The following is a 21,699-nucleotide window of genomic DNA, read 5'->3' on the forward strand; positions in this document are numbered from 1 at the left end:
CTGTTGTACATGTTAATCCTGATGACTCCTTACTACAGTGTGGCCCATATGTACTTTCAAATTTTTCACAATATGGACCATCAGGACTTTCTGTACATTCCCCTTTCATTTCATCATAAGTTGAATAAATGTCCTCCAAATAAATCTTAAAGTCTGGAGCACAGCGGGACTGATGGTACTCCAATAGCTGTTTTATATGATCATAGTTCTTGGAGTGGTCAAACAATTTTTTCATTCGTTCGAATTGGTCTTTGCTAAAATCTTTATATATATTATCACACCCACCTTCATCATGCAGCTCCTTCAATTTTCCGTACACTTTTTCCATAATGGTTGGAAATGAACCATCACTCTTTAAATTGTTAGACAATTTATCACCTAACCAAAAATAGAAGTTTTGGCAACGTTCCTTAGGGGGGGAATCCCATGAGGACATTACTTTGGACACATAACACCAAGCATATGCAATTCTCTTGGAACAATCTTCAATGTTCTCCCGCAGGTCCTGTAATTCATCCTTTAAAGTACCTTCGTTGTTCGTCCAGAATTCGTTACAACTGGATTGTAATGTACTGTCATCGAAATCTTTGTACGTTCCACTTAACTTTGAACCTCCCAAAGCGCCCACCTACAGAAATAATAGGTGAAATATATATATTTATGTATTCGAACATTCAAACATTCGAACACTTGAATATTCGAACATTCAAACATTTGTACATTCGATCATTTGAACATTCGAAAATTTACTTTATATTATGTACAAAATATCATGTGTAAAACACAATTAGCTTTGTCATTTTTAAAAAATAAAGTTTTACCGTCATTATTTGTTTCCCCCATTGCCCTGCTGCCACTGCTGCTGCCATTGTTTATGTGTACATTTTTTCGAATAATTAGTTCATATGAACATGTGTGTTCTCTTCCTTCCATATATATATATGTACACACACATATGTATATATATATATATATATATGATAAGTATGGGAAAAAAAAAATTTCTTTTTTCATTTTATTTCTTTTCCTCTTTAATTTATACGATTTGGACGTATTCAAGGAGATTCAAAGGGATGATTCAGGCAGGTTCAGGGAAGGTTCCGGTAAGGTTCGGGGAGCGGGTTTAAAGTGTTCAGGAGAAGCTCAAGGGGCTTCCCTACCCTCCCCTCTTTTTACATATTATTTCAGTATATATTTATATTTGGATGATTACATATATATATGGATGATTATATATATATATGGATGATTATATATATATATGGATGATTGTATATATATATGTGGAATGATTACATATATATGGATGATTACATGGTTGTGATCATGGATGATTACCTGGATGTGCACATGAATGATCATGCATAACTATGCATAATCCAGCACGATTCTGGGTGGGAAAATTCTTCCTTTTTGGCACATTTTATAACTGTTACAGTAATGTACATAAAATTACAAAAAAAAAAAAAAAATTATAGTTTCTCCCACTACCACCCCCACCCCAAGGGCAGAGGAACATCACATTACATACGTTGATAAGCAATATTATTTCTTTGGCGACCCTGTTGTTGCCCATTCCTTTGTCTCTGTTGTTGTTGGTCGTGCTTCTGTTGTCTATTATTATTTCTTCCCCTACGTGGCTCATTATATATGGTAGAATTATCTTCTGTTGTTGAACCAAGTGTGGAATTTGTTTCTGCTGAATATGCGGTAGAGGAACCATCGTTTGTTAATGTGTCGAATTCGTGTTCAATTGTTGTTCTTTTTTTTCCCTTTCTATTGTTGCTCCTTCCTCTAAATTTGTTACTAAACCACGAAGGTAGAAGATTATACTAAAAAAAGAAAAAAAAGGGATGTGCAAATATGTATATGTATATATACATATATGTATGGATATATATATATGTGTGTGTATGAACATATTATGTGTATATACATATATATGTGCGTATATTAAATGTGTGTGAACATAGTGGTAATTATGTATACTCACTCTATATAAAAAAAAAGAAAGGGCCGACGCTATTCCTACCGTAGCAATGGTCGAAGAAATGGCAGCGGGAATTGTTGGATCTGCTTTGCTAGATGTAGAACCATCTATTCCCGCTGTAGTGTGCTGAGTTTGAGTTTGGGAAGTGTGAGAATCTGGAGCTGGGGAAGGGGTTTCTACTTTTTCACATTTCAATTGTGATAGTTGTTCAGGAATACATTGTTTACACATTTCTAAAAAATCCATACAATATGGATCACTACCACTCCTCTCCTTATCTGTTCCAGTACATTTAGTGTGTTCAGCTGTAAGAGCTTTAGTCACCTTTTCCCACTCATCTTGATAAGTCTTATCACATTTTGGCTTATGAGTAGACGAAGCTCCCTTCCTCTTTAGCTGTTCCATGATTATTTTACATTGTTGCAAATAATCAAATATTTGTTTTCTGTGCCTGAAAGTGGTTTCGTCAGCACTTATATCCACACCTTTACACCCTCCAATAGAATTCCACCCTTCCAATTTTTGGTAAAGTTCCTCCATAAGAGCTTTTAAATCGGTGACATTCCACCCACCGTTCAATAGTGTATCCCCCATCCAGTAGTATAGTGCATAGCACCATTCACTATCATTGGACGAAGTGCTCTTCCCTTTCTTTTGATGTGCTTTACACCAGGCATTCACAATCTTCTCTGCAGGAGTATCATATGCTATATTTCTCCTTAATGTATCCTTTATAGTATCCAGAATATTACCATTACCACAACTCTCTGAGCCTGCATCGAATTTATTGTAGTATTCTAACCTAGATTGTACTTCTTCTAACTCCTTCTCCTATAAGTATAATGAACAGAAAATATATGCAAACATGTACATATATATATATATTTGTACACATATATGTATATTTTTTTCTTTTTCTTTTCTTCTTTTTATTTTTAAAAGACAAACATATAAGAAGGAATGAATGTTAGGTGGTGGAAGGAAGGTTGTGTTAGGTGGGTGGACGTACCCCTAATATGCCTTCCGGATCGTCGTGTTCGTCCTCATCATCCACGTTCGTACATGTTAATTGTGCTAGTTTGGCCTGATCCTTGCAGTACTTTTCATAGTCTACTTTAAATTTTGTACAATATGCATCCTTCTTTGTTTCACTGTCGTTGCAGTAGGAAGTTACAGTGGAACATGCTGATTGAATGTTCTGTAGGTGATCGTGATATGTTGAATCACAGTACGATCCACTACTTTTGGCAGTATTCAATTGCAGCAGTATAGTACCGTTGTCCTCATAATAGTCGGATATTATTTTTCTATTTCTAATATCGTCCCCGCTAATGTTACTGTACACAATTGTACACGCATCATTCACATTCATTGCCTGCAAATCCTCGTAAATATTCCCTACATTTCCCCAATATTCACTATCATGGTTCAACTGATTAAATAATATGTCCCCCAACCAAAAATAGAAGTAATAGCACGGTTCATTATTGGATAAGGTACTCCTCGTCCATGTGGGTGCATCACACCAGGCATTTATAATCCGATCGACATGCTCCCCAAGGCCCGGATATGCCCTCAATTGTTCTTTTACTCCTTCCCTCTTATCTTCATACGTGCAGAAACCCTTAGCATTATCCAATTTACGATACATTATTCTTGAAGGGAGACCTTCCAATTTTTCCTTCTATAAATATATAATTAACGAAGGAAATATATATATACATATATACGCACATATACATATACGTATATATGTATATATATACACATATATACATATATATATATGTATATATACATGTATATTTATATATATACACTATGAATGTATATGGTGGTGATTACCGATAGTGTGGCTGTTTTTGGTGCTGCTTTTGTTGACATGGTTTATATATGTGTGTTCCTTTATATGTATACAATATATATTTATTCTTGCACATGGTGCTTCCCCCTATACATATGTATAAGTTCCCAAGTATTGAAATTTGAAATAGTGGAAATTATACGTAGGTTCACCATTACCATCATGATGATGATTATGATGATGATGAGATTATGAACAGGTGTACATATATGTCATCAAAATTTTTTTACTTTCTTCTAATAGTTTACACTCTTTAATTCTTTAAGCTCTGATAATGCGTATATGTGCGCATCAAAATCGTCGTGCTTATAATAGGAGCAGAAATATAGGAAGGAAAGGTGCTCACATATTTATTAGTACATATTTATTCAATATTTATTAAATATTTATTAATAATTATCAATACTTATTTGAATAGCTCAATTATTTTTTGGATGAATGAAGTTACACATAATATATTGAATTATACGGAATTATTTATATGTGAACAGAAATAGTATATGTACTTTTGCACTTGTGCAATAATAATAGTACTCCACTCATGTAGTATGTACTCCTCTCGTGTAATATATACACTCCTTCGTGTAATATGTACATATACTCCATCCTTTCCTCCCCCCTTTTTTTTTTCTTTTTTATTTTATTTGATGATGATGAATGATGTTGAATGATGATGTGAGTAGCAATAATAATAATAGTAGTAGGAGGGAGGGGGGGAGGTTCTACTTCTTTTTTTTTTTTTTTCTTCCTTCTTCCCCTTTTTTCCTTCTTTCCTTCTTTTCTTTTCTTTTATTCCTTCTTTCCTTCCTTCATTCCTTCTTTCCTTCCTTCATTCCTTCCTTCGTTCCTTCTTTCCTTCCTTCATTCCTTCTTTCCTTTTCATTCCTTCTTTTCTTTTTTTAAATAAAAGAAATTTGTACTCTAACTAATATGTTATTTTAAATAAAAAAGAAAATTGCTTATTTTGAAGAATACATGCCATTTTAGATAGAAAAGTGGATGGTACACAATGTATGTATAAATATGTGAAGTCAATTTTCTTTTTTTAATATGAAATATGGCACACATTATTATAGTTCTCAAAGAAATATAGACATTACACATACTAATTATAATGTAAACGCAAGGGAGGGGCATTATATGCGATGATAAGCTACATTCCTGCGACCTGCTGTATTTGGTCTTCCTCCTTTTGGTGATCTATCATATATCGTTGACACATCTGTCGAATCTGATGCTGTTAAATTGGATGAGGAACCACCAACTGTTGAACCTCCTACTATTGTTGTCGACATATTTGTAGAAAAAGTGCCGTTCTCTGTGAACAGGCCCGAGCTTCTTTCAACGGATCTCCTTCTTCTTGTTTTATTCTTTCTAAAGACGTTGTTACTGATCCAATCAGGTAGAAGGTTATTCTAATGTAGTGAAGGAGGTGTATGGAAAGGAAGGGTGATATAGACATGCACTATATATATACATATATGTGATAGTATTCGGTCACCCTTTCCCCTTTTTTTTTATATATAATGTGTCTATATAAGTGTTTAGTTGCCCATAATTATACATGTAACTGTATACCTTATATAAAAAGAACGTCGTTAGTGGTAGACCGACTATTCCTAGGATGGAAGAAACAGCAATAGGAGTGGTAGGAACAGAACTACTACCACCGTAGGAAGGGGCTACACTTGCTACATATTTGGAATCAGCTTGGTCTTCGGGGCCCCGTAGTGATTCCGATTCTTTTGATCGATCCTTCTCTTGCTTTATACATGTTAAAAGTTCTTGAACAGATACTTGAATACATTTTAATTGTGATAGTTGCGTTGGAGATCCCTCCCCACCTTGTTCTTTGAGCTTTTTACAACAGGGGTCATTACTGTTCGTTTCTGTGTCATTTGCACAATTTGTTTTTACCATTCCATACTTTTGCTCAGCTTGCTGCTTATATGTATAATAGGCATTACTGCAACTTTCACCACTAGGCTGGGAGGGCGAATTTATAATACTGCAGTCATATAAATAATCAAATATTATTTTTCTTCTCTTAACGAAATTTTTGTCCACAGTGTTGTTCACAACAATGTGAGCACACAATCCGCTGGAACCGTTCAATTTAGTGTAGATTTGTAGCATAACACTCTGAAGTGGATGCCATGTACTTAAATTTTCAGATAACATTCCTCCCAACCAAAAATAAAAAAAGTCACAAATTTCCTTGCATGATGACGAACTAGTTGTATTCATTTTAGATACGGTACACCATGCATTCGCAATTTTTTCAGCGCACTGCTTTTCATCATATTGTCCCTTTAATTTATTATTTAAAATTGTTTCTATTTCTGTTGTCCAGGTGCTGCTATTCTTACATTCTTGTTCGCCATTCTTCTGTTCGAATGCTGCATATACTTTTCTGGAAGGTAATTGACTCAAGCATTGATCTTCCTATAAATATATAATTGGTAAGGTGGAATATGTATAAATGTGGGTATTTCTTACTTTTTTTTAATTTATTACATTGGGTATAGAGAATATTATATGTGTATACATATGCATTAATTTTAAGGAAAAAAATAGTTTGTGCATTACTCCTGCCATTGTTCCTTATATACTCTTTCTATATATAATTTATTCTAGAATTGTTCACATATTCATACATAGGAAACATATGTATGTGAAAATTTTTGCCTACTCCATCCCTCATTTTTTTTGATGATTATGTATATTATAATTACTGACTTTTTTTTTAATTAATATACACGTTCCTCAACTGTTTTTTTTTTTTTTTCCATTTCTTTTCTTTTTTACTTTTTTTTTCTTCACTCCTCCTTTTCTTTGTGTAATAAGTATACTATAGATTCCTTATTTATATGATGAAAGTATGCATATATATGCACGCACATTATATTATATGTATATATACCATTATTTTGAGCTCCATCGACATCCTTCTCCGCCCCCGCCTATTCAATTTTTCCCCATTCAATTTTTTCCACATTCAATTTTTTCCCATTCAATTTTTTCCACATTCAATTTTTTCCACATTCAATTTTTTTTTCCTTCTATATGCATAATTTAAGAAGGAATGCTCTCAAAATAAATAAATTGCCAAAGATAAAAGAACTGTCAGCAAATAAAGTTAAAAAAATGGAAAAGCATTGTTTCTGCAAAAAAAAAAGATTCTTAAAAAGAAAGATTTGTGAATAATAAAATTTTTTAGAAAAAGTGATACAGACGAATTTACCATGAGTAATTGCCCAAAAGAAGTTGTACTACAAAAAAAAACTACGTGCATACTAAACTTGGCGCGCTTATAGGTATCTTAACTGGCATGACCCTTTGTTAACTATTATGAATCAGTGTGAACCACTATGTACTACTATGGATCATTATGAACCACTATGAACCATTTTATGGACCATTATAAATCATTGTGGATTAGCGTGGACCAATACGAACCATTATGGACCACTATGAACAATTATGGACCATTATGAACCACGATGAACTATCACAATGGATCCTTATGTACTATTGTGGACCATTACAAATTTGTGCTGTGAACTGCACATTCCTTATGCTGTACACACACATATAGAATATACTTTAAAAAACAGAATATGCTTACGGGGAAAAATGGAGCATTGCGTGCTTGCTTATTCCTACTGTAGCACGTAGTAGGAATGTTCTACATCCAATTAGTATGAGCCCCCTTTTTCGTTTTGTGTGCGCTATATGTGTGCAATATCGCACGTACGACATTGAGGATTTTCTGTTGGACCATATCTTCCTATATCATGTAATTCTCGAAAAAAAAAAAAATACCTTTCTCCCCCTCCCCCCTCCTCTACATAATTAAAAAGAAAGAATGCATGGTGTACACATGTATATACATGTGTACATATAGGGGTAAGGGTGGGTCCTGGGTTAAGGGTAAGGTGGGTCCCTGGTTAAGGGTAAAGGTGGGTTCGGGGTTAAGGGTAAAGGTGGGATAAGGTGTTTGCCACTCCCCTTCTATATGTAGTAATATAATGATTACATATATATAAATTGAATATGTAGACGCAAACCAATATACATCCAAGTCATTCGGGGATGGGAAGTTTGTATACCTACCAGTAGAAAATAAACCTTACTCATTCCTACACAGAATGTGTAGAAAAATTTAGCAAGTAAGTAATTGCTAGAATAAATGATTTAAGAGAAAAATGTAATAAATTCTATTTGAGTACAGAAGGGGAATCGGGCCACTGTACTCAACTTCTTCCTTCATTCCACCCTTCCTTCTATTATGAATACTCCTTCCGCTGAATGAACTTCCCTTGTGCACATGTGCTTATACATATATATGTACACATATATACATACACATATATATATGCATATATGTATATGTCCACATATATATATAATACTTGTGTAATAGTAAGTTTATTTATAGAAAAATGGAAAAAAAATTTTCCAAAGAGAATTTTACACTTATATATAATTGTAATATCATCAATATTACACTGAACACTCAACACTCACCACAATGGAACACCATGGAACTCGTATGATTATCCATATCCTCCCATTGCATGCTGTGAGAGGTTTCTTCTACCACCAATTACAAGAGTATGTAACATTATAATTATTTATATGCGTATAAATGGAAAAATACTTTTTAAATGGTGTAATTGTAACATACTACATATAAGGACATGACCGCATACTCTAAATGTACTGTACGTACCCCTTCATTATTATATAACCTTCATACCTAAACTGAACTGAAGCGTATTTCGTTAAAGAAAGAATTGTATGTATGTACCGCATCATTGTGAAATTGCACATATTTTTCTCTTTATGATTTACCATTACATGTTACAATAAACAAAATGAACAAAAATAACAGTAATGATACATGGAACATATGTGTATGATCATTTATATGTATTAACGTAATGTACATGAGAGAAGAAGAAAAGAGCATAAGTTCCCTTTTTAGAATGTAATTTACATTAAATGTAGGAGGAATGAAGAAGCTTAGCTCAAAAATAATAACATAATATACGCGAACATTCTAAATATGAACGCACTATTTATAATGTACTTATCGGAAGAGGAGAAAAAGAAGAAGAAAAAAAAAGAAGGGAGAAGTAAGAATTATTATTACTACTATTATTAAACAATAATGGATGGGAAAAGAAGGAAGAATGTATGCTCTCCCTCTCTCTGCAAATTCACATATTCACATATATATGTGTATGAATTGTACACTACATATATATGTAAACAAATTTTAATCATCTCCCCTTTACGCCACGATAAAAGCATAAATAAGTAGTACACATATTAAAATTTTCTATTCAAAGAAGGAAGAATCTCATTCTTCCATAGTTAATGGCAGAAGCGTGGTACTAATAACTAGTGGAATATTATAAATAATCACATACAGTGCAATACTGTAACACTGATATAAAGAATGCACAAGAAGAATATCGATTTCCCTCCTTCTCCCTCTCTTTATTGTTCTTCTATTTTATTCCAATAAGCTCATTTCCTTTCCATACATTTTTTTTTGCCTTCAATTACACATGACGAATTATGGGTACATATATATACATATATAATGTGTTATCATTACGTTAGAAGATGATCAATGTGTGTATCATTATTGTTGGAAGAAGAAAGTAAAAAAATTTTGACATATATGTATTCATTAATAATAGTCATGGAATATGCACAATTCTCAAATATCCGCAATATAGAGAAAGACGGAAACGCATATTTTATAACATAAAATTTACTATACACAGAAATATAAGTAAAAAATGTACACATAAAAAATGGTGCCGGACACAGCAAAACTAACGGTAAAATCTTACATTCAAGGAATAACCCAATTGTGTACACACAAACATATACATATATGTACATATATACATATGTATACGTAGGTATATACATATTCTTCGCCACATTTTCACATTTTTTGTAGGAAGCGAATTTGGAAGGGTTACTTTCCAAGAAAATTTACGCCAGACTGAATGAACATCAAACAGTAACATGTACTGATTCGAACTATGGGAAGGAAATAAAAACAACATTAACAACTGCTGGTGTGGATGGTGGAACTATTGATCAAATTATAAAAACATTATGTTATATTAGTAACTTAGAGGACAGCAACCCGGACAGCTCTAATGGTTACAGTTTCTTTTATTATTGGATGGGTGAAAAAGTCCTTACGTCCATGACAAAAGGTGACTTTGCGAATATTATGAATGGGTGTAAAGGGAAAATTAAGGATATGGACCGAAGTTGGAGTGATTTCTTCTTACAAACCTATGACAGTAAGGAAGATTTTCAAACATTAAAAAAAGTGGTCGATTATGGAAAAGACAAGGATACTATACATGGACAAGTGGGAGGAGGAAATAAAAAATGTGATGCAACCTATCACACTTACCTGGAGGAAGTAAAAAGTGCTTATACGACTGTGCGTGGGAAGTGTATGGGTAAACAATGGAATGATTGGTGTACTTCTTTTCAAACATATTTCAGTGATTATGAAAAATCCCCCACCTTAGACCTAAAGTGCACTGAAGTAGATACTACAACGTCACAACTTACAGGGACAGAAGGGAGCACGAATAAGACCAACAACATCACCCCTATTGCTGTATCCAGTACCCTTGCTACAATCGGACTACCAACAATGGTTGCTTTCTTCCTTTATAAAGTAAAATTATATTTATATAGGCCAAATATATATAAAAAGGGGGGGAGCGAATACTATCATATATGTGCACTTTACATATACATGCTTTATATACATATATATGTATATAAAGCACATACATTTTTATGTTCTTCCCGTACGTCCTTCCACCCACCTAATATCCTTCGTAGTATGATCTTCTACCTGATTGGTTACGTAATAACCAATTTGGTAACCATTTTAAAGGAAGAAGAAGCACTAGGAACAGAAAAAAAAAAAGATCAACCACTGGACACCACAACTTCGATGCGTCCACCGAGGTCAGCTCAACATACGGTTCAACAGACCTCTCGACAGCACCTTCAACAATAGGAGACTTGTCCACAACAACAACAGATGGAGCATCTACTATATATGGTGGGCAACATGGTCGAAGGAGGAATAAAGCGGCACAGTATCAAAGGACGAATGAACGAAGAAATAATATACATTATCAACGCATGTAGAACACAGTTAAAAATGAAAACTGTGTAAAAATATGAACACAGTTAAAAATGTGCAAACTGTGTAAAATGTGAACACAGTTAAAAATGTGCAAACTGTGTAAAATGTGAACACAGTTAAAATGAAAACTGTGTAAAATGTGAAGAAGAGTTAAAATGAAAAACTGTGTAAAATGGGAACACAGTTAAAATGGAAACTGTGTAAAAATGTGAACACCGTTAAAATGAAAAACTGGGTAAAAATGTGAACACAGTTAAAATGAAAACTGTAAAACGTGAACAGTATAAAATATGAACACAGTTAAAATGAAAACTGTAAAAAATGTGAAAGCAGTTAAAATGAAAACTGTTAAAAATGTGAAGACAATTACATGTGAAACCAGTTAAATGAAAACTGTGTAAAATGTGAACACAGTTAAAAATGAAAACTGTAAAAAATGTGAGCACAGGTAAAATGAAAAACTGTGCAAAAATGTGAACACAGGTAAAATGAAAAACTGTGCAAAAATGTGAACACAGTTAAAATGAAAACTGTATAAAATGACGAACACCGTTAAAATAAAAACTGTGTAAAATGTGAACACGGTTAAAATAAAAACTGTGTAAAATGTGAACACGGTTAAAATAAAAACTGTGTAAAATGTGAACACGGTTAAAATGAAAACTGTAAAATATGTGAACACCGTTAAAATGAAAACTGTAATAAATGTGAACACAGGTAAAATGAAAAACTGTGCAAAAATGTGAACACAGGTAAAATGAAAAACTGTGCAAAAATGTGAACACAGTTAAAATGAAAACTGTAAAACGTGAACAGTATAAAATATGAACACAGTTAAAATGAAAACTGTAAAAAATGTGGACACAGTTGAAATGATAACTGTTAACATGTGAACTGTTAAATGTGAGCACAGTTAAAATGAAAACTGTAAAAAATGTGAACACCGTTAAAATGAAAACTGGTAAAATGGGAACACAATTAAAAATGTGCAAACAATAAATTAGCAACTGCCAAGCAGAAAAGTGCAAAAAAAGATTTTCTTGCTTGCCGTCGCTGCTGCGCGAAGGACGTGCAACGTGTAGAAGCGAGCGCACCCAAAGCTAAATGACACGGCATAAAGTATTACAAAAAAAACAAAACAAAAAAAAAAAAAGGAGAAAAAAAAGAAAAAAAGGTATCTATCAATGAAATTCATGCTGCAAACGAAAAAAAATTCAAAATTCAACGCACAAAAAAAAAAGAAAAGGAAAAGAAAATCGGGAAGAAATGCCAGTTTGTCGTTTGCAGAATGTATGAACTTCGCAAAACCCTTTATATTAAGTGGGTCACATTACACATCCATTTTTTTACATGTGCTACTTGTGATGTGGGCAGGAGCAATAGTAGTTCTATTTATTACTCTGTTAAAGGAGGTTGGTATATTATGTGGGGTGGTACCTTATATTTTTTCGACGACCTCCTGTTGTATTGGTCCTTCCTCTTCCCCTGATGTTGGATGATCTTGTAGTAGTAGTAGTGTATGGGGCAGAGAATTGCGTGTTAGAATCCTCTACTGAATCCTCCGCTGTAGACTCTTCCGTTGAGTCTCCTGCTGAGTCAAATGTTGAGTCGTCTAATGTTGAATGTACTACTGTTGAATGTTCTGTTGTTGAATATTCAGCTGTTCGATCATCTGTGTAATGTGTTGTGGAATAGTCCATAGAATCGTCGTCGTCCATTTCCATATCCAAGTTCCGTTCGATGGATCTTCCCTTTCTTCTTTTTCTTCTATTAGTAGAGGAGTTAAGTCCTTTAGAAAATATGGAGGTATACTGAAGAAAAGAAGACAGGAAGGGGAGCACGTAATACATGCGTAAAAGGGCACATAAGTAACCATTCTTAATTTTATGTGAGAGAGAAATATATATAAAAGGGGGGACAAATATTAGTACATTGTACTATAGATTATACATTAAAATTTTTCCCACTATAGGGGGATATTGTACCTTATATAAGAAGAAAGCAGCAGCACCAATTCCTGCTATGGTAGGCAACGTGGCAGATACGATGGGGATCATAGGGATGGTTGTGCCTGCACCATCACCCACTTCCGTTGCACGCACTTCTTTACTTGCTCCTTCTGGACCTTCTGTACCACTTGCACTGCTACTAATGATCTGTAATCCATTACCAGCAAGAAGTGAAGCAGCTGCTGAAACATCTGCAGCTGGGGTACCAGCACGAGCAATACCTCCTACACCTGGAATAGCACCTAGGCCACCATTGCGTGGAATAACTTCATTTTCTTCCAATTTCTTTGTTTCTGTTGGGACCTGTGAACCAGAACCAGCTTTCCCCGGAATAGTATGACCACTCCCGTGGGAGTCAGTAACAGTGGGAAGATCACCTGAAGAGTAAATAATAAATACAAAAAAAAGAGAAGAAGAGGAGGAAAAAAATAATATGGATGTCGGTTAAGTACAAAAGAGGGGACAGTATCGATTAGGTATAATAGTATCGGTTAAGTATAATAGAAAGGAGGGGGGGGAAGAAAAAAGCAACCACATGATATGAAAATGTTGCATGTGCACTATTTTCTGTGCAGGTGCTCTGTGGTGGATTGTTCTGTGTGAAGTGTTCCCTGTAAGGTGTTCTCTCTGTGGAAGATTGTTCTGTGTGGTGTTCCTTGTGTGTGGTTGGATGGATGGAACAACACGTTTTCCTTTCCTTCCCTGCCCTTATATATATGGGAATTCCTTCCTGAAGAGGAATTCCTTACTCCTTCCACCTTCACCTGTTAAAGTTAGTGCCTTTATTCCCCGCTTAAAAGTTACTTTATTTATGATGTTGTTCTTCTACTTAGGAGGTAGTTTTATTATGCTTACCTGATTCAGCTTGTGCTTCAGTTGGTCCAATATCCGAAAGTCCACTTTGGGAAGTTACTCTTTCTACTGGGGAATCTGCACTTCTGGCACGTGAATCATGCCCCTCCTCACCGAATTTGGCTGCTGCTGCAGCGGGAGGTCGTACTGCTGCTGGTTTGGCAGCAACAGGTTTTGCTGCTGTAGCAGGTTTGACAATAACACATGGCAATTCTGGTGGCTTCGGAACATTGTACCCTGCACCAGTACCGAACATTCTGTTCCATTCTGTACAGTATTCTCCGCTGTTCTTACCTGCACAAGCTGCAGTCGCCGTTGCATATGTATTAATAAGTTCTTTCCTGTATTCTCCACATGTTCCTCCACAATTACTGCTCAGTTTAGTCCTCAGGGTTCTGAAGGTTTTAGTGTAATCGTATAATTTCTTTAGAAGCTTGAACTGCTCTTCAGCTATGCCTGGGGACAAATTGTCACATGCCTCCTTACCATGGACTTCCTTTATTTTTTCATATATAAGTTCCATAATATCCTTGAACTCCTGGTCCTTCTCTTTCATTTGTGATACTATATCTCCCAACCAATAGTAGAAGGAGAAACAATCAGTCCCCGGTGGTAGAAGCCCCCCCAGCAATCCTTTTTTCCCTTTACACCAGGTATGCATAATTTTCCTCTGTAGATTACCTTCATTTCCGCTTGCCTGCAAATATATTTCTATATCTTCTCCTCCGCTATTATACTTGTCCCCGCATCCATTAGTCTTTGCCCATGAATCGAATTTTTTGTAGTACAGGTTATACGAACTCTGTCTCCCAAGACATGCTTCCTACGAATATAGGGAATAATATATATATATATGTACACCATTGTACTATGTATGTGCACTCCAATATATTATGTACACACATTCCAATATATTATACATTCCATTACATGTTCCCCTGGTATGATTCATTTATTCATTCTGCTGCAGCATGTTCTTACCTCTGACATTTCTCCCTCTTCCTCCTCCTCTGTTAGAATTATACTGGTTTATAGCATATTTTATCCTAATATGTGTACCGTATGTGTACACTTCCTGGAATTTACCTTTAATTACTCTCTTCTGTTTTATTTATATTCATTCATGCTTCTGTATTTAGTGGTCATTCTACTCGCACGGTGTACTTATTTTCCTTCCTTCTATATAGTACAATTTATGCCTGGGGTGTATTATATAAATATGTCCGTCACCCATGTGGCCCGCTAATTATGGATTAAGGAAGATGGTGAGTTAAGGAAAAACATGGTCCTCTGTGGCGTATTTTTTATTTGTTCTTCTTCCCCTTTCTCTTCACTCTTATATTACTACACATTGCGTGAGTTCTTGTATACTACTATATTATTCTTTATCATTCTTATTTTTTTCCTTTCCCTTCGAAAATTATAATTTCTTCCCTAATGTAGAAATTTCAAATTACGCTATTTGAATGGAGAAATATTTACTCCTATGCTCAGATTTATTGTGGGGACTTTTTTATACAATACATATATTTATGCTTCATGCAGTTTCTTACTTTCTTTCTGCGCTTACCTCCTCATTAATATTCTGCACTGAATACATATTTATTGAAGAATGTGAGAACGTCCGACTTATTAAATTGCGTTCGGCATTTTCTAAAAATATGTATATGCACGTGTCGCTATATATGGATACTCCTCTCTGGTACGCCATTTTCTTTTTGGTTTATGTATTTTTATTCCGCATGGAAGAAAAATTTCCTCGTCCATTTTCCTTCTTTTTTTTTCCTTCCTTTTTATTTCTTCCTTTCTTTCTTTTTTTTTTTTTCTTTCCTTTTTTTATCTTTTTTTTTTTTTTTTTGTAATATTCTCTGTGTGACGAAATTTCTATTAGGGCATTCCTTTTTTTTTGGACAACCTTTTTTTTTTTTGGTGCAATTTTTTTGTGTGTGACAAAATTTATAATTAGGGCAATTTTTTCTTTTTTGGACAATTCTTTTGACAATTTTTCTTTTTTGGGCAATTTTTTCTTTGTGTCAAATTAGAACATTCTTTTTTTTTTTGCAATTTTCTCTGTGTGACAAAATTTATATTAGGGCATTACTTTTTTTTTCTTTTTGAACAATTTTTTTTCCGCAATTTTTTCTCTGTGACAAATTTATATTAGGGCATTTTTTTTTTTTGGACAATTCTTTTTTTCGCAACTTTTTCTGTGACAAATTTATATTAGGGCATTCTTTTCTTTTGGACAATTTTTGTTTGGCAATTTTTTCCTTGACTAATATTATACTTAAAATCGAATAAGAGAAAGCGAAACGCTCAACTTTCCTCTTTCTTCTGTGAAGAACATTGTGTAATTTTGCACTTTTATATGAAAACTGCATGCATCTCAAAGATGTGTAACATAAAAGAAGGAGGGGGCGAACCTCCGCGGGAACCTTCGTGCACAATTTGGAGGAGCACCTTTTAAAATGTCCATAATTAGAATTAGGAAAAAAGAAAAAATTATTAAAACAAAAAAAATTATAAAAGGAAAAACCTATAACACAAAAAATTTAATGAACATATTTTAGATGTTCAATAGAAAAAAACTTTACCAAACAAGTCAAAATAAAGTGGACAAATTCTTTTGACTCATATTAGTTACACATAAACATAAACATTTTAGTACAACACAAAAATAAAAAACAAAAAAGGAGCAAATGAAAGTGTACAAAGTAACTTTTTAAACAAAAAAAAAAAAAACGAATAAAAAATTGAAATATAAACGTAGTGAAACATAGTGTCTGCCGTTTAATGGAAGGAAAGTGAAATATTGTGCTCATATTTTATTTGTACTTATATGCCCCTTATATGCTTTTTTCAATCATTTTGTAATAAATGATCTAAATATACTTCCTTTTCATGCACATTCTCTTCCCTTTCACACACATTCTTCAAAAACACCACCACCAATATGCCAAAGGATTAACATCCACAATTTGTTGTCTACAATTTGTGGATGCTTAAGGAAGACATTGTTCTTAATGAGGATGATCCTATTGAAACAGAGTCAGATGAACCCGTAATTACAGAGGGACCATCTTGTACATTATTACCTGTGTGTTCTTCTTTAATGAATTCTTCTGCCATGATATTTTCTAGAAAATCGACTCTGTTCGTTAATTCGGGCTCTTCGTTTTGGTTTTGGGATTCGTTTAGTAATTCTAAGTGAATATCAATAATAGTCTTTCGATTGACATGTTCTTCTTGCTGCATTTCTGTACTATGTAGAGGGTGACCTTTTCCTTCTTTCATTAGGATATATTCATAAGGTGCGTAAGATATCGTTACATCCGATCCGTCCCTGTGTTCCTCTAAAGGAGGACCGGGTATTTGTGTCATACGTTTGTAACGCTTTTTTTGGGGGCCGAACATTCCGAAATACTGAACAAGAAAATGGGGTAAGAAAATATTGGAGTGTATATTGTCATTATGACGATGATAATCATTATGACATAAATGAGTATATGGTATGCATACATGTACTGTAAAATTTTATTGTTTCATACCTTCAAAAGGAGGAAAGCAATAGCAACAGTTCCGATCAGTACAGGAATGGTAGGAAGGTATGGAGCAAGGAAATCGGAAGGGTTGTCCATTCCTTCCTCCTTTACATTTACTACTTTCTGTGCTTTACTTCTACCTGCTGCTTCTTGTGGTGGTGCTGGTCTTGGACTACCAGTGTTCTGATTACCAGTAGAACCAGATTGACCTTGAGGACCACCTGGACCACCACCTCCAGCAATAGTAGCAGGACTAACAGCTACTGGGACACCAGCACCCGGTACCAAGTCACCAAGTACACCGGTACCAGCTGCACCACTAGGTTGATGGGTACTACTACTACTTGCATCAACTGTTCCAGTTCGGGGTTCAATGGGCTGAGCTTGAGGCTCAACAGGACCTGCTGGACCTGCAGCTTCAGCACCGCCGGCTGCTTCACTTTTATCATCACCACTTGCACCTGAGCTCCCTACAACATGGTTTGGATGCTGAACACCCTGACCATCCTTTACAGGTTCATTCTTTTTATCGCCCTTATCAGTAACTTCTGCAACTGAAAAAGGATTATGAGGGGGAGGGGAAGTGTCGGTTTCATAGCCACTATGAATAATGTAAACTTAAATGGTGGATGGTACACCTTGGTACACATTATTAATAGAGAAAGTACTAGCAGGTTCTCTTTTCTTCCTTCTTCTATGGAAGAACGAAGGATCCGTGCACACTATCTTCTGTTGTGCATTACATACACTACTGACAGAAAGTGCACCCTGGTACGCACCAAATTAACTATAGTAAGGATGAAGTTTTTCCTTCACTCCGTGTTTGATCATTCCCCTTCCTCCTTTCCTATGGGAGGAAGGAGGATGATGATAATTAGGTTGTGTGCCCCAGTGAACACTTTAGGGGGGATGTGTACACTCCTCTAGTCATCACTTTCCACATTTCACTATTCACTCTTATTTCTTACTCTTTACTCTTATGGTTCTTACGTGTTGCCTGTGCTGGGGATGTATCCTTTGTACTTGTGGATCCGGGGCCGGAAGAAGTGGGTTTCTGATGATCAGCCTGGTCAGAACCTGGAGTGGACGACTTACTACTCTGTCCTCCGTTAAATGTTTGGATGGTAGATGGAGGTGAACTATCTTCCTCATTAGTTCCGCTAATGGTAGGATCGTTTCCACATCTATCTTCTTGACTATCCTTAGCTTCCTTTACCGATTCCTTATATATCTCCCCCAATTCATGATGCTTCAGCACTAATATTTTTTTTACTTCCTCAATATCCCCTTTATCCTTCATGTAACACAGTATTTTGTTTAATCCTCCCTTTGACCACGTATCACTATCAGCGATCAATCCTTGCAGATGATCCTTATTATTCAATCCAAGCAGTTCAATAGTACTCCTCCATTCGTCATCTGTGTTATTATCTTCTGTTCGCTTAGTAACATCATTACCTCCACATTGTCCCTGCTTTTTTATTTTCCTAATAGTTTCTCCTCCTTCATTATTCCGTTCTATGCTCTTTTCTATTTCTTCCCAGAAAATTTTCCCGCCAATTTTCAAACTTTCAAAGTCCATTTCCTCACATTTCTTATGTTCTTTCTCGACACCTTTCTTCCCTATATTACCTTCTATTGCCTTTTTTACAATTGGAGTAACTTCATTCAACCTACAATGTTTACCGAACATTCTTACAATAACTATTTTGCCCACTATACATCTTAAGTAATCCTGCAGTTCCTTCTCAGCTGAATCGGTCAGCACTCTTCTTTCCCATTCCCATATTTCTTCCTTTTTATTTCCCTTCTGTCTTAATCCATCCATCCAGTAGAATATTCTAATTAAAATTTTGCATAAAGCTTTACTTATTTCATCCTTCAATATTTCTTTACCTTTCGTGTCCCTTATGCTGCAGTATTGTTTCTCCTCCTCCGCGTCCTCATATATATTCTCCAGAATATCGCCCATACCTTCTTTTATTCTTTCCAATAAAACATTCTAAGACCGTAAATGAGAACAATATAAGAATATATGTATGTATTCCTGATTCTTTTTCTTCCTTATTACTCCTTCATATACAATAATTCACTTATTGCACATCCACTGATGTAATACTACAACTGCTGTTACCGCGTTCGTCTTAGATGCTCCTTTTTCCGTTAACCATTTTTTCATAAATTCTGTAAAGTACTGAAAGTCCCCCATGTTGACCTGCTCTTTCTACATTCGCTGCACTTTTGTTAAGCCTGCAGCCTCTATATTCGTCTTACCATTCTTATTCAACATTTCTATTCCTAATCCATCATTTTATCACATGTCCTTTTAAGAATATAACATTCCACACTTCCCTTACTTCATTCTTATCCATGTTTAGAAAACATCATTGTGCATATATTTTATATACATTCGTTCTATTACACTATATTCTTCAGTTATTTTTTACAATTTTACATTTGTTCAAGATCATTCTATGCGTAGAAAGATGTCGCCATAGTAACTTCAATTTAATACAGAAAGAATTGTTCACCACCAAAAAATTAATCCAAAAGGGAGTAGGAAATTATGAACAAAAAATTATTGTCACACAGGAAAAGTACTAATATAAACACTTAAATTTTCCGTTACATAATTTTCCTATATAGAGCACGTCAACAACATATTGCCAAAAAAATAAATTATAAGAACGGAAAAAAAATGCTCATGCACCGACAGGAATTAATTGTCACTCAAGAATGCATGCACTAAAATGTTGTTCCACTGGATTTATGCACCATCGTTAGTGTATTTCCGCTCTACAACAATTTTATATTTTCCCCATAAAATATAAAATAACAAGAATAAAAAAAAAATTATACAATATTCGCTTGCATTATCCTCTCAGTATTTATCCATATATGCGGTGGAGAATTCAATTGTTCCACAAAACTTATACTCAACATGAATCCTCTTTTCCTTCCCTTCCCTCTCATTCTATTTCCCCCTGCGTATTATGATGAAAATTGTTAAATAAATAGTTAGTGCACATAAAAACTTCCAACAAATAAAACGAAAAGAATATTGCTCCTAGAAGAGATATTTAAAATATAAATACGAAAAATGTAATTCCAACAAAGAAAAGTGGTAAAAATGGAATTCCCACCAATAATTCCTTAAAACAAAAGTTCCACTACACGGAAATTGTACCATACTGTGGGGTTCAGGGTTTAGGCTTTAGGCTTTAGGGTTTAAGGTTTAGGGTTTAGGGCTCAGGGTTTAGTGTTTAGTGTTCAGGTTTGAGGGTGTAGGATTTAGGGTTTAGGTTTCAGGCCTTAGAGTTCAGGTTTTAGGGTTCAGGTTTCAGGGTTCAGGGTTTAGGTTTTAGGCTTTAGGATTTAGTTTTTAGGCTTTAGGATTTTAGGTTTTAGGATTTAAGTTTTTCTGTTTAAGGTTTAGGGTTCAGGGTTGAGGGTTTATGATTTATGGATTAAGGTTCCGGGTTAAGGATTTACGTTTCAGGGTTTAGGATTCAGGGTTTAGGGCTTAGGGTTTATATTTATGGTTTAAGTTTAGGTTTCAGGGTTTGGGGCTTAGGTTTTAAGTTTTGTGGGTTCAGGGTTGAGGGTTTAGGGTTCAGGGTTTAGGGTTTAGGGTTTAGGGTTCAGGTATATTAAAATGAAAGGTTTAAGTTTGTGGGATAAATGTTTATAATGTGAAGGGCAGGTTGAGGAAATTTTGAAGGTGCATTTAGGGTATGGGGTTTTGGTTGAATGTATAAAAACAGTAGTTCGGGATATGTGAGCGTACAGCTCCGGGTGTTTAAGCTTTCTCCATTGCTGCATTAATGAAATATTTTGTTGCAAAATAAAAGGGCGGAAAAGCGTCGTAACGGAAGATACTGCTCACGAGTATAATATACATATGGAGCATAAGATGAACTCCCCAAATTAAATAATGTACGTCTCTGCTAAATGTAGCGGGAGGATGAGCGCATTAGAGCACTAATATACACATGAGAATAATTGTATATGTGGCATAATGAAATATAATACGAAGTGAGTATATAAGTGTTCGAAATATATGCTTCGAATAAAAATTATTTTTCACCGTTTCCTTAAAAATATGATTCATACTTAAGGCAGGATTTATTCTGTTCTTGTAGTATTTACATTTAAGTTATCGCTCTCCTAGAGTTTTTGTCCTATTAGACAGAAATGCATTCTTATATGTTTCTCCCCCGTTTTTTTTCAGC

At 34.7% G+C, this 21,699-nt stretch overlaps 1 protein-coding gene across 1 annotated transcript; it reads right to left on the reverse strand.

The window, feature by feature from the left end:
• Window positions 1–17,021: 17,021 nt before the first annotated feature.
• On the reverse strand, window positions 17,022–19,676 carry PCOAH_00009940 (SICA-like antigen; the record flags this gene model as incomplete). Its single annotated transcript, XM_020057803.1, has 4 exons — window positions 17,022–17,348; window positions 17,474–18,021; window positions 18,458–19,469; window positions 19,602–19,676. Coding segments are annotated over 4 exons (1,962 nt in total), but the record flags the coding sequence as incomplete, so codon positions are not given.
• Between the last annotated feature and the right edge of the window lie 2,023 nt (window positions 19,677–21,699).

Source organism: Plasmodium coatneyi, chromosome 5, assembly GCF_001680005.1.
Source record: "Plasmodium coatneyi strain Hackeri chromosome 5, complete sequence".
In the NCBI taxonomy this organism is placed as follows: domain Eukaryota; phylum Apicomplexa; class Aconoidasida; order Haemosporida; family Plasmodiidae; genus Plasmodium; species Plasmodium coatneyi.